This window comes from Strix uralensis, chromosome 2 (genome assembly GCF_047716275.1).
Source record: "Strix uralensis isolate ZFMK-TIS-50842 chromosome 2, bStrUra1, whole genome shotgun sequence".
NCBI lineage: Eukaryota > Metazoa > Chordata > Aves > Strigiformes > Strigidae > Strix > Strix uralensis.
The window spans coordinates 38372448-38386974 of NC_133973.1; the positions used below are offsets into that span (position 1 = coordinate 38372448).

Consider the following 14527-nt stretch of genomic DNA (forward strand, 5'->3'; position numbering starts at 1 on the left):
CAGCTTGATTATATGTTCATAATATGGAGTCCTAACAAGGTTTAAAAAAAAATTTAATAAAACTTAAAAATCCTTGTTTGTCACTGTTTGGTACCCACTGATTTTCTACCAGTGACAGAAGTAATCTTTTTCCTGTCAAAGCAGAGTTGAACATCTCTCTTTTTTATAGTGGTTGTATTGGAGTTGTGCTGAGCTGATTATTGCAGTTGGCTTTTGTGCCTGTACAAACAACAGATGTTTTGCATTTGTGAGCTGGTCTCCTCCAAGCAAACTGGAATGGCAGCTTTTACTGATTTTTCATTGACCTCTTCAATTACTGTAAAAAGAAAGCAAATATTCGGGATATGCAGTGATTGAAAGCAGAATGTGTTTTTGGCTGCGTGACCTGAATACATATGCGTGTTCATTACTGCTTGTGTCAGGTTGGCCTCTTAAAAATTACACAAAATTGAGGGATAATGAATCCTTCCCAGAGATCAAGAGTGTGCCATATGCCTAATCACACTCTATGACAAGCTGGCAAGGCTGAACAATGTTATCTCTGCCATGCACAAACTGCTGGTTTTATTTATCATTTAGCTATGTGCGGCGTAAAAACCGCATATTGTCAGCAAAAGTTTCTGGTGTGAGTTGCTAAAGTAAGTTGTTTGGACTCTGGTAACTTCCACTTCAATACTTAACCCACTCTTCTTAAATAGGCTTAGAGCTACCTGTCTGAGAAATGAGCAGCTTTACCTCAGACAACCCTGGTTAAGTTTGCTGTGCAAATTGTGCAAGAGGTACTAGCTTAAGACACTCAGAAGTGTCTTCCATTGAATCCAGTGGGGAACTTCTTTTTTCTCCTCTTCTCTCTCTCCCCTCTCCTCTCTGTCTCCCCCCTGCCCTTCCTGTTTTTCTGTGTTAATGGCTGATAGTTTGAAGTGCTACTGTTAAATAGTTCAAGTTTTGAAGTTGCTCTACTAATTCGGAAGATAAATACTTATGATGATGATGATGGAGTGACTTGTGCCGTAACATAGATTTACAGTACCATGTCAGAGGTCCCTAGATTTTTTTCCTGTCTTCTAGTTAATGCTTCATCAGGGTGCTGGGTCTCCTGTAAATCCTGCATCCTGTCTACCAGTCCTGTACAAACATTTTTGGATGACACATGGTAGCTTCTAAAATTATGCTGTGTCTGGGCTCAGGTGTCCAGAAGTTTCCCTAGTGTCTTCTCCTAAATGAAGTTCTTTAAAAACAGAATTTATTTAGAATTATGAGTGATTTTAATTTTTTTTTCCTTCTTCCTCCCTCAGCTTACCAAATATTAATCAGAAAGTTTTCATCTTTGTAATAAAACAGCAGGCTATTTGATTTCCAGTAGTTATCCTTACTAACCTACAGCCAAATATATATTTGAGGCTTAATTCTTTGCTAAGGCTTTATTCAAATGCACAAGAATTAGGAGAAAGAAGACAGTATGTAGAATACATCCATAGCTAGTAAAACTACACAGCTAGGTAACCTTCTCAGCGAGCAGGTGAAGGTGAGGATAGCTACATCCTGTCCTTTTTCTGAGTTGGAAAAGAAGTACTAAGGGTTATTTATGCCTGAAATTTCTTTTTCTGTGTACAGCTGTAAGATGTAAATTTCCAGTTCTATTCTGAGAGTTCACTTTAGTGTGGTGGATAGATTAAAAATAACAAGATATTCTCATGGCTAGACTGGAATGGCTCGTTCTTGTTGAGTGATAACTTGCTCCGCAAGTATTCTTAGCAGCCAGTGGAATTATTAGAGTAAAATCATTCCTAGTGCTAGAAAATAACTCAGAATTCACAACCTGGGTAATATTGGTAAATTCCAGGCTTTTATAATTTGTGGATTACAATGCTCAAATGAAACAGACATGAAAAAATAAGTGATTGCTTAACATAAAGCACTCAGTATCCATAATTCATGAAATGTTGGCCTGTATTTAAATCAGTAAGTAAGATGATGTTACAGAGTCTGAAAAGTGGGCTTAATGTTTATACAGAAGGAAGATAATACATGCTTCTATACAGAAATGTGTTGTAGTACTCGGTAGATTGTCAGTTTTAATTAGACCACATTTACGTAGTGGGGTAAGGGAAGACTGGGAATTGTTTTATTCCGTTAAATGGTACTCTAATATGCCTTTTTTTGCAACTTGAATTTGTGTCGCAGTGGAACAAAAACTTGATTCCGTAATAAAGTGTATGCGCTAAGATATAAATAACCAGGCTTGTTTCACCTGATATTCTGTATTATATACTGTGTACTCTCTCCATATACTCTGTATATCCAAATCAAGAGATTACTAAAAGCTGTAACTTTCTGTGATAAAATAGATAACTTTTTAAAAAAATATTTTGGAATTATTTGATTCCTGGATATGTGTTCTGATACATTCTTCCTTTGTTTTTCATATGGTGTTGCTGGGGAAAATTGCAGGATCCAGAGATGCACCATTTGCTTACTGACAGTGAAAATTGCAGCGTGTCACTGAACTCCAGCATTGTGGTCACTGGGGAAGGTAGACATGGGACATCAGCTATCAGCTTCCTTGGGGCCTTGCGAATACCTGTGAGTACATGCACTGTTCTTGCCAGTTCCTCTAAAAATTAAGTTTTGCCTCAGAATTCGTATTTCCATAAAGTCCTAGATGGAGTGGTAGATGACTAACTTTGCATCGCAAGTTTTGATGGACAACACTGGTGTATGTAGGTACAGAAGATAAGGTGTGCCCCTCTCAGAGGAGTCAAAATCGATACAAGAGTACTCTTCCCCAATAAGCAGATGGTATAAGCTCATTGGTTGCATCTTAGAAACTACAAGCATCTAGGCTCCAGTACCCATATAACTGCTTTTTTTTCCACCTCATTATATCTAATACTAGAGTAGCCTATAATGTAAAAGTTTATTGGTCTTAGTTAATGGCACATGGGTATTAAAGATGGAATAGCAGGCTGAGTCTATAAGCTCTTCTCTGCATCAGAACTTCCTTCCATGGCTTCCCTTTTAGACTCAACATTATTTTTAAAAGCTTTCATTTTAAAACCTCTTGTATGGTTTATATTGAGAAGTTTCAGACAGCCTAAACATTTGGACTGCTGGTAAAAGGAAAAGAAGTTTCCTTTAGATCAGGGACTATCATCCTTGATTGTCCTCCTCTTACCGTAAAAGCTGGCAGAGGAACTCTTAAGACTCGTTTTGGAGTTTTAGAAAGCAGGCATTCTTTATTGCAGCGCTGGATGCATGGGGAATCATTCCACCTAACATGCACACACATAAAAGTTAATCTTTTATGTGCCTTAAAGACATGAATATTCATACTTTCTCCAATAAGTCTCCGCCTTTCTGCCTATCTACTATATTTACATAATGCTGGTGTTGCAAAACTACCTATGCATGCACAGGGGTCTCAGCTGGTTGTCAGTGGTCATTTGGAGAGTTAGCCCCCTCCTCCTTTTTCCCTTTTATAGTCACGAGTCTTTTGAGGACAATTTCTTCTCCTTGGATGTTTCCCAACTCTGTTGTCTGGCCAAGCTTTTCTTTCTTATCTGCCTTGTTTGAGCATTTCTGCCAGGATGTATGTATTCTCAAGGTTAGGATATCTTCTCTGTACATTTTAATCACTCAAGCCTTGTTAAATACAAAGTTAAACATTGTTTGGTAAAAGAATTTCTTAATATTTCCCCCTTTGAGACTTCCAGGTATACACAACATGACCATATAAGGTATAATGGAATGCTTCTCTTATCACTAATTGTTACAGGCCTCAACTTGCAGGCACCAACTGCTTGCAGTTATCAGCTAGCAGGCATCACTCAGCATAAAGCCTAGCAGCTTCAGTATGTTTCACAAGTAGAATTATATACAAATGATTTGGACCAGGTGTAAAGGTAGGAGAGGAAATATCCAGCACCAAGCTGCTGTATTTCTGCATCTTCTCATCCTGCCATCTGGTTCTCTGTCTCAACTGTTTTTCTGTGCAAAGTGAAAGTAATGGGTAGAAAAATTGCTGCTGCTGCCACCCGGAATCTCTGTAACTCTCTGGTACTTTTCCTGGCTGTTGTTGGAAAGGGTCACAGCTGTATGTGGAGTGAGCTGTGTACGTGTGTTGTCCGTGTTGATAACTGCAGTACCACGTACCAGGGATTTAAGAAATCCGGTTTCAAACAAAAATATATCAGATGGTGAGGGGAATGAAGATAGGTTAATTTGACAGTTTGGTTTCAGCTCTGTGGAGTAAGTATACTTTTCATATACCCATCAGGAAAGATGATGGAACAAATTAGTATTTTAAATAGGCATATGCACTGTCTGTAGCGTGCTCTTACCGCATACTGATTTGAACTGTGTCATACTGGTTAACTGGCTTTTTGTAAAGAGTTAAACAGTAAGGTGGAAATCTTAGACCCATCTTGAAGGAAGGATCTAAAGAACACAAATATATGCCAGTGCCTCTGGAATACACTCCAAATCTGCTATAATGCTATTAAAAAACCTCTTTACGTGAGGAAAATAAGTGATGGTGGTGTCCCAAACGGTATCAAATCCTTCCTGTTCATTCTAGCGTTCTCTCTTCTGTCAATTCAGTACAATTAAGAGAAGAGAAAACATGTAAGTAAAATATCACAGTCTGCTCTGATTACAAGCTTTGTGCTTTAAGGGGAAGAATGCTTCTTGGGAATTCTTGAGAGAAAAAGAACAGCCTAAATGCTTCTTAGAAACCATTTTCATAATGATCTTTGAAAGCAAATAGCAACCTCTATCAAGATACTAACTTCCTATTTTCTTTATTCTTTCAGGGAGTCATAGAGTTCTCCCTTTGCCTTCTGTTTGCAAAGCTGGTGAGCTATACTTTCCTCTTCTGGCTTCCCCTCTATATCACAAATGTAGGTAAGTATCACAGTAAGGGGGATACAGAATTACGACTGCATAGTGTCTGGAAATAAGAGCTTGAACTAAATAAGAAAATAAACAAGAAAATAAACATAAACTTTTAAAATAAGCTAGCTTTGCTACAGTAGCAGGAGAGTTGTAAGTCACCAATTAACATATTTCCCAGTTTTATGAATTCAGTATTATGAGAGGGTGTTTTCAAAACAAGCAAACAAAAAAAGAATCTGGCTTCTCTTCAACAATTCCAAGCATCAGTGCTGTGTCTTTGTCTCTTGCAAACCAATCAAAAAGGTTTAATTTCTCATAATGTTTTTACATGATTGAAGTACCTTATTAAAACTTATATAAAAAAATCTAAATGAGCTTCTTTATCTGTTCAGTACTGCTTTTTTGTTTTGTGCTGTAGAGTGCAGAGAAAGGAGTTCTCCCTAGCCAGAGAAATTCATGTTCTTGTGAGCCATGATGTGACCTTTAAAGCCCCAGCTAACAAAAAAGCTGTGCTGGACAAGTATGGCAGTGACAACCAGCAGAGAGAGATGGGCTGAACACCCTATGAAAACACATAAAGCTGCAAATCCTATAGCGAAAGGCTGTTGTGTGTGGACTCCAAAAAGCAGTGTTACTGCAGGACTGGGTCGCTTGAAAGCAGTGGGCTTTTAATAGAAAGGTTAATGATATTTGTGACAGTACTGCCATCTGTGCTGTGGCAGATGTTGGTGAGGTTATGGTAGTGCCACTGACCCCACTGTTTTAGTACATACTGCTCTTTCAGATGTATTTCAGAGATTTAAAAAAAAAAAAATACCAAAGGGGTTTAGAAATTCTGCTCCATTTGAAACTTCACACTTACCACAATAGGACTGGGTTGCCCAACTTCCTGATGTACTTTGGAGATCTGACCCCATAGCATATCAGTAACTACGTTAGGCTAAATGTAAGTATGTGCAAACAGTGGGGTTAAGGAAATCGCTGTCCCGTCATAGTGCCCATGAACTGCACAGTGCATGTTGTGCCAGGCATGGTTGCCAGATGTAATTTAATGATGAATATTAATGGTCATGTGGGAGGCCTCCAGGATGATGATAAGTGATCCAAACGTATGCTAATCATGCTTTTAGAGTAAAGAGCCTCACAAACATTTGTCAACTGTTTATGAATCTGTGGCTGTTCACAGTGGGAATATCGTTAGTCCAGACTTTTAACAATTAACAGCTCTATTGCTTGGACTACATCTATAGTTAAAGTGGTAAAATGTCCTGCTGTGAATGTAATTGCATTCAAAAGACTGTATCCCTGAATACCCAGTTATGATACATTCTTCTTTGTCATATACAATGACAGCTTATGGTAGCTTTTTCCTGTGAACAAAAAATGCTGCCATAAGATGCCTTTATCCTAGCATGACAAGACTATTGAGATTGCTGTTTTGTAGTCTGAAAATGAGACAAATGCTTTTCTTCTGTTGCTAGAGCATCTTGATGCCAAAAGAGCTGGAGACCTTTCTACACTGTTTGATGTGGGTGGAATCTTTGGTAAGTTTTATATATTAATATTTCATCCTTAATCGGACCAGTTTAGGAAAAGCTGTGGTACGCACAGCTTACATATATTATTAATCCTTGTGCCTTATGTTCACTGAAGGAGAGTGGCAGTAAAGGTACTAAGTTGAGAGCTGGGTTGGTTGTTGAAAACCTAACAAAATATCTTTAAATTGAACAACTCACAGAGTCAGTGATATTGTCCAGCACAGATTGTAAGAGCCAAGTATTACGGAATCTTTTAGCTCCATCAACTCTAGCCTGTGCGTCTTGGTCATGCCACCTGTCAAAATGTCTTCCTTTTGTCACTCTAGCATAACAGAACTATCCCAGCCTGTACAGTTGTATATTTTTTTTGTGGGCACAGAGGCGAATGGCCACAGGTGTGTCGCATTTTTTTCTTGATATTTTCTTTTTGTATAACTGTATGTGACAAAACTGAGAGATTGTAGTAACAATAACAATGAGAGATGATGATAGAATAATTAAATTCTTAAGCCAGTGCAGACAGTATGGCTCACAATAAAACAAGCATCATCGCCTTGATGCCCGGCTGATTTGACACACACACCCCGTCCCCTCTCCACCTCCCCCAGTTCCCTTATGGAAATAAGCCCTCTATCAGTCTATTGGACAATGATGCTCATGATGGAGCAGTTTCACTGGATCAAGAGCTATGTAGACCCTGGTAGTTCAAGATGTAGGTGTCAAGGTGTGTTGCAGTTACTGTTCTAGCCTTGTGCTGGATGTGGCTTCAGCCATTTCTTACTGCTTATTTCATCCCAGATAGCTAGAAGCCAGAGTCAGTAGTACCTTAGAGATGTGGGTGACTTCTTTCAGCAGTATCTTATTCTGCTATGGAATAGTGTGCCGGTGCTGCTCAGACCTTTGGCATTTACATTTAAATTCAAGTGGGATGTGAGCACTTTGGAGATGGGCAGCTGGGAAGGGAGTGGCAGGCCCAGCAATATTTAGGAATCTGGAGAATCCAGAGAGCTTCCCGTTCTTCCCCCTGTACCAAGTTTGATTTATATCATTTTGGCAGCTCCTTCCCTTGGGCCTTCCAGCCCTCTCCTGCCACATGCTCTGATTAGTACTTCTGTGTACAGTCACTGGCAAACACAAGAAGTAGGGAAAATTAAAAGAGTCTGGAGTGACTGCCTGGAGAGAAAACCAAATATTTCATTTGCCCCAAGATCTAGAGCAGCTAATTTCCCCTGGTTGCAGTGCAACATGGACAGAGCACTCAAGAGCCAAGTTTACTGTTGCAGCTGAGGAGTTGAGACCAGTGAGTAGCTGGGCACAGCTGGATTCCAGAATGCCAGCAGTGGGGCCATGTGGCACCTGGTGAAAAGGCTTCACATTCAAAAGCAGCAGAGCAATGATTTCTAAATATTTCTTTCATCCCTATTCCACCTCCACTCCGGTCATGTTGGATATTTTGTTGGAATAAACAACAAGGAAGAACAACTATCTGCTTCTATTATCTTCTAAGTCAGAACTAGTTGGGTTAATAAGGAAATTGCTAAGTGTGAATGATGATGTCAGTCTCATGCTCTGTGCTGCTGTGTATAACTACATTAAAAGTTGTATTGTTTTAATCTGGGTTGGGTTTCGTTAAGTATAACTGATGTCTTTTTGTGTAAAACATGCACAGAGTGTTTTGCTCACACACCACTCTTCTTTCAGGTGGAATTTTGGCAGGCCTGATTTCAGACAGGCTGGAGAAGAGGGCATCAACCTGCGGAATGATGTTATTGCTTGCAGCACCCACAGTAAGAGTTTGCCCCTCTCTTACAGCTGTGGCTGAGACTTTGACAGCATTCCTTGGGAAGTTCTGCAGACAGCATCTTCCAACTTGGACATAAAGAGTTGAGGCCAGGTTAAAGCTGGCATGAGAAGTTGCGCACGTGAGCATGAGGCTGCCTTTACTAAACAAGCAAATAACTCTAATGTATTGCTTGTTATAGGATTATACGGGAAGTTTATCACTCTTGTAAAATTTGATGTTCAGTTCTTAGCCAGAATTTTAGCTGCTAAAAGGCTAAAATTTCTGTGCTATAACTGTTGAAAAACTGTCAGTTGGACATACGAGATGCATTTTTTTTTTTATTCTTTTGTGAACAGTATTCTGTCCTGTGTTGAAGCCGGCAATTTGAGAGTTTAAAGTTGAGTGGTCTCATAATACAGCCCTTTCTTCTGAAAGAACATACTGGGGAATAGGAGCATACCCCCTAACAATCGTTCTGCTGTGGTCTAAAACGGTTTAGTAAAACCTAGAACTAGCTTTCACAAAATACCATCTAAAATATTTCATAGTTAATATGGGGAAAATGGGGAATCTAGGATTAGTCCGTATGTTGGTATTCAGCATGTTTGTTTTTTCGTCTTTACAGTTGTACATGTTCTCTGCAGTCAGTAAAATGGGCCTTGAGGCTACTGTAGGTGAGTATCTTTAAGTTACTCCCTGGCTTTCTGTGAACTTTTCATTTATGCTCATTTGACTCTCTTTCCTTTTTCAAATTTTTAAAAATTTTTATTTTAAGTACGGAATCAAATTCCCTAGTCTTTGTCTTGCAGGATTTTTACAGGGTAAGGAAGAGGAAGCTAGGAAATCAGTCAAGGGTGGCATGAAAAAAAGTGATTTAGTTAATATCATTAGTCTTCTTTCTGGAGCTTTTGTGTCAGCACAGGCTTTATTATATTCCCTGTGCCAGATGTCAGAGGTCTTTAAAGAATACTTGTAGTACTTTTGACAGCAACATTGACTTTGCTTGTATAGGCTGAATTCATTTGCGGCTTTCTACTGGTTACCTCAAAAGAGAAGTTGAAACACAAGTGCTGACAGTAGTGTCTCACCTACCTAATAACCTTGTTAAGTTGTAGGACCCTCTGGTCCTTGGTGCTGTATCAGCAGAGAAAGAGCTTATGGGTGGATCCTGTGAGCATCTCCTGCTCTTAGGGTCAGTTTGGTCAGATTTTCCCCTTTCTCTGACCTACCAGGATCAATGAAGGCCCTGGGAAGTGCCTTTTGGCTCAGTCCCATCTCCTGTTATATTTGTGAATTCACATTGTGGAGTAACCACTGAAGGGTGATAGGAATGTATGTTGCTTTTCCTCCTTTCCTAATTTTGTAATGGGATCGGGGGACCCAAGGAGGGAATTAAACCATTTGAGAAGCATAGGCTATGGTGTCTCCTGTTGTTATGGTTAACAGTCTTTCAGGCAACTCACATTTTCCATTTTTGTCAACTTGCAACAGTGATGCTGCTTATCAGTGGTGCCCTGGTGAATGGCCCTTATGCGCTGATCACCACTGCTGTCTCTGCCGACTTGGTGAGTTTGGCTTCCCCTCTGCTTCCACCGTAGCCTTTTGATTTGTGTAGGGTTGTCAGTGAAGGGGCTGCATTGTCCTAAAGCAAAGGGACAAGGAGCTGGATAGGCAGTGCTGAACTCAGCCATTGAGATTGTTTTAGAGTTCATGTATTAGTATGAATGAGTGTCGTGCTTGTGCAACACTTCTAAATTACTCTTGCCTGCTAATAAAACAGACCAAATCTTGTAGATGACAGCCCAAAGTGAATGTGAAGGTTGAATGCAAAGCCAGGTCTCTCTGTACAGGTGCCTTCTCTTCTTTTTATGCTTTGCGTCTTTAGTGAGATGAGCTGGAGACTTAATTCCCGTCAGTGTGGAAAGTTACACCTGGCACATACCTTTACTTTTGTCCATGCTACCCTGTGCCCTTTTTTCTGCAGTTACTCTGGTTGCCAGCACTTTCAGCTGGATCAGGTCAGTCAAGTCATAAATGCCATGTGAAAACATTGACCTTTTAGGTAGGCTTTGGAAGGTTGCTTTCAAAGAAGGTTGATTTCAAAGATTTCAGAGTGGTTCCTTAGGGCACCAAGCAAGAAGCAAAAGTCCCCTAACAACAAATGCTCTAAATATAGGAAAAAGAGCAGAATGGAAATCTCCAAACGTCCTTTGGAGCCCTATTCTTGGCCTGGAGGTCTTGGCAAGACAAAGGTGACCACCATGCATTGCCCATTTTATCCTTAGCCTTGTTGAAGGGGCTGCTAGCTAGGAAGTGGGGCCTGACATCACAAGATCCCCACCTGGCCCTTGGGAAGAGGATTGAAACTGCCAACCAGTTCCTCAGATGTCAACAATCAAACATCTGACACAAGCAAATGTAAATTGCTGATTACCTGACTGGATTCTCCTCGGTGTACTGGAGATAAAGGACTGTCTGTATCTTAAAAACAGTTCTCTGAACTATTCAGTTTCTCTCTTTCTACTAAGTCACTCCCTTTATCAGTTGTTTTGTTCTGAAGACCTGGCTTCTAGAATTGGGACTGAACAGCTTCTTTTGACTCAAGAATTAACATTTCAGTATATATCCATAATTATTCTGGTGCTTTAGTATTGCTGTCACAGCAGTGATCTTTTTTTTTTTCTTTTGTTCCACAGAGCTTTGCTCTATTAGCAGGGGAAAAGATGGCCATGGTAACAGCTTTGCAGCATAATGCAAAGCTGAAGTACAGTCCTTGTTGCTTGAATCCATAATGTACAGAACAGAAAGCTTCTTGGCTCCTGTGGTTAAAATACAATGATTTAATAAAGGAGAACACTGTAGGCAATAGGTTGATGGGGTAGAAGGCTTCTTTAAGTAGTGATAAAAGGGTCTGAGCTAGGATATTTAAGGCATCTTCACAACGTACATCTAATGTGGATGGGTGTGAGCTAGATGATATTGTAAGGACTTTCTCAGAGTTCAGCTCAGGATGGTTCTAAGCAGTCTTTGTCACTTTAGGGTACCCATAAAAGCCTGAAAGGGAATGCAAGAGCCTTGTCCACAGTGACAGCAATCATCGATGGAACAGGATCTGTAGGTAAGCCAGAGATGTAAGGTAGCCTGCCTTAGCTGTGGTAGGTTAAAACAAAGGATCTTTGAGAAACTAGGCTCCATCCAGTTCGCATTTTGCAGGGACTCAGTACAGCTTTGAGAATGGGAAGTAGAGCAAACTTAGCTTTAAACCTCTCTAGTGGGTCCCACACCTGAGGGAGGAAGGAAGAGGGTGGTAGGCTGATGCTGGGCACAGACAGCAAAAGCAGATGACATTGTGTTGACGCCCTCCACGCTGGTATGTGTAAGGGGAAATTGAGTAGGATTCAGCTTAATAGTGGATGGGCGTTTTGTTGAGCCAAAGGCAGGCATTTCTGAAATGTCTAGTCTTCCAGCTTCCCCTGTGTTAGGTTTCTCATTGACTTGCACTGTACCAGTATGGTTTTGCGCTTTCTGGGACCTTTTAATACATAAGGTAATACTGATTTAACTAGGTGGAGAAGTTGATATTCTAACTCAGGATAACTCCTTTGGCATAGTAAATCTTACATTGCATCATTCTGACAATATCAATATTATATTTTAGGTGCGGCTTTGGGGCCTCTCTTAGCTGGTCTTATTTCCCCATCTGGTTGGAACAACGTGTTTTACATGCTCATGGTGGCAGATGCATGTGCCTTGCTAGTAAGTCTAAAAATACTATTTAGTTTCTGTGTATTTCTTTTGTGCTGAACTGTCTTAAAATGCAAATTTTCCTTCTGCAATTTCAATACTCCATCTTATAAGAAACTTCAGTCGTGTAGGAAATTTGCAATTAAACAGCAAACTTGCTCATTTTGAAATTCTCATTTAATTTTAATCAGGAGTGCAGATTAGTTCTGATGCACTTCAATTCCTGAGTAAATACACATCTGTTAATTACTGGCTGAGCAGATTGCAGCAGGCATAATTGTAAGTAAACCTTCATATGTAGACCTAGAAGATGCCTCAGATTCCACTCACTGAAGAATTACTTCTGTTTTCTTTAAAACCAGTTTAGTGAAGCAGTAACAAATGTTCTGCTACATTGCTGTATCACCAAAATCGCCGCGATAATGAAGCTGTTGAAAGTTAATACATCACATTCTCCAGATGGACTAAAACTGCTGTACTAGGTTAGACGAAAAACTGCCATCCTAACTTTTGACAGCAACCAGGAGCAGATGTTTAGGGAAAAGGAGTGCCACACACGTGTGGTGCCCTGGTACAAAGCACATTTCATTCTCCTTCTCATTCCTGTCTGAGATCCTGTATGATTGGTAGGAAGATCTGAAAAGGTGGTGGTTTTTTTCACTTCTGACTTGCTCTGTTTTGCTTTTAAAGACCAAAGAAGACACAAGATGAGGCAAGGCGAGTCTTGCTGCACCTTTGAAGTCAGTTGTGTTGCACCCACCTGTAGGTTAGCCTGTAGGTTATGTGACATTTACCACAGATATTCCTGGTAGGCATCTGTACCAGCTTTGTTCTCTAGCAGAGCAGAATACTACTATGACTACCTCAGAGATGTCCTGAAGTGTCATCTGCTTATCCTCTCCTTTTGAAGTCCTGGGTGGAAGTGCTCATGAAAGGGCAGGGTGACTGTGAAACCCTTCAGAAATACTCCTTCCTCTGTACTGGCTGTGCCCAGAGCCCTGTGCCTGCACTGTATTGCACTGAGCTCTGTGCTCCTGCAGAGGAGCTAATGCTGAGTGTGTCAGACGACTCTTCCTTGATGCAAGAAGAGCAGAAAGTCTTGCTTTGGGTTACTGTTGAGGCTTTTTTCCTAAATTCAAGTTAAACCTAAAATTTTAAAGTCAGTTTTTCCACATTTAAGATGTGAAATCTCTGGGAATTAAGTAAATTGATTAGGTAAGTTAATAGTTGAAGTATGTTGCAGACTGGTAGTCAGCAGCTCTATAAATCCTGATCTGTTTTCAGTATTAGGTATTCCATGCTGCAGAGTGAGGTTTGGGAGATTGTCATAGTTTTCCCAAGTAGACTTAAAGCTCTGCTTTTTTTCTTTTATAGTTATTTATTAAAACCAAATGAAAAAAACCCCACATTTCTTTGCAGCATCAGTTAAAATGCTTTTGTAAAGCTCTGGTTTTGGGAGGATTAACTCTGTACTGTTGTAATAAACCCTGGTTTTTGTAACTCTTTGTTCTGCTTTTCCTGTTCTTTGCAGTACAGCGTATAGATGCCCGTGTTCAAATGTTATTTCTTCAAAGATATCTGGAGGGCCTTTAGCCTCTTACATGATATTCAGTTCTGTCATTCTTGGCCAGTCTCATACCTCTAAAATGTTAGGTTTAACTTCTTAAAACACCAGTACTTATAATATTGAAGAAACTTCCATTTATACAGTGAGACTCTGATGATAAAGAAACCTGTAACATTGGGAACCCTGGCAGTTCTAATTCTGTCTTTAATGTACATGGGAATCATCAAATCTTATTTGTAAAATCACCTGTATGGGTGCATCTTAGTACACCTTTTAAAGTGTGCTTGAAAGTCCTGATCCCGCACAGCCAAGTAAACATGACTGACTTTACTCATCTTGACTAATTGTGTGGTTAAAGCTTTTTCACACACACAGCTGTTTTTCAGAATAGCAGCTAAAATACTTTTATGCTCCAAAATTTCTATTTGCCATATTTTCTTGAAGTCTTGGGTTCCCTCTGCTGGCTTTTTTACACGTCTGCTGGTAAAGTAACCAGAAAGCCATTCTGGTTTGTACAAAGAAATTAATGTCTTGGTTGCAAAAAGGAAATTATTTTCCTCTTACCTATTCATTGTGAAAACTCCTCTTCCAAACATTGAGTGAGCATCTGTAAATCTTTCAATTTTTACTTTTTTAAACTGAGTTCAACTGAATTCAACAGGGTAATGTTTCAAATGAGGAACTCCTCGAATAGCAGTGAACATCTTATCCTGAAACTTAGTTTATCTGTCCATCTGTATAGATACTAACACAGCTACTGTGACTGTTTTTACAGTTCTTACTGCGTCTTATTCAGAAGGAACTTCGGTGTAATGCAGATCATACCCTGTAAGTGTTATGCATAGCTGTTGCTCTTTAATAACCGTTTAAAAAACATGTTATTGAGACTTTGCCCTGTAATACCTAGATGTGGACTGAACGTGTTAAGGTTTCTGTATGTCCATTTCTGTGTATGGTTTCTGTATGTCCATGTCTTATTTTGAAAAGTAGCTGAAAACACAT

At 39.8% G+C, this 14527-nt stretch overlaps 2 protein-coding genes across 6 annotated transcripts in view; one reads left to right on the plus strand and one right to left on the minus strand.

Annotated features, from left to right (window-relative positions):
• RSPH1 (radial spoke head component 1) overlaps nucleotides 1-14527 on the minus strand; it is a 74225-nt gene that overhangs the window by 39309 nt on the left and 20389 nt on the right. The gene's annotated exons all lie outside the window — the stretch shown is intronic.
• The window catches only part of LOC141939181 (high affinity cGMP-specific 3',5'-cyclic phosphodiesterase 9A), a 105747-nt gene that overhangs the window by 21613 nt on the left and 69607 nt on the right, over nucleotides 1-14527 (plus strand). For 3 of the 4 annotated variants that reach the window (XR_012627497.1, XM_074858406.1, XM_074858407.1), the window contains exons 12-20: nucleotides 2452-2583; nucleotides 4812-4902; nucleotides 6375-6437; nucleotides 8133-8218; nucleotides 8840-8888; nucleotides 9706-9779; nucleotides 11254-11332; nucleotides 11873-11970; nucleotides 14301-14353. Coding sequence is in view for 3 of the 4 variants with exons in the window: in XM_074858406.1 (XP_074714507.1) it covers nucleotides 2452-2583; nucleotides 4812-4902; nucleotides 6375-6437; nucleotides 8133-8218; nucleotides 8840-8888; nucleotides 9706-9779; nucleotides 11254-11332; nucleotides 11873-11970; nucleotides 14301-14353 (725 nt within the window). In the remaining variant the exon portion in view is untranslated. The remainder of the gene's footprint in view (nucleotides 1-2451; nucleotides 2584-4811; nucleotides 4903-6374; nucleotides 6438-8132; nucleotides 8219-8839; nucleotides 8889-9705; nucleotides 9780-11253; nucleotides 11333-11872; nucleotides 11971-14300; nucleotides 14354-14527) is intronic. The other variant, XM_074858405.1, reaches the window with a different exon arrangement.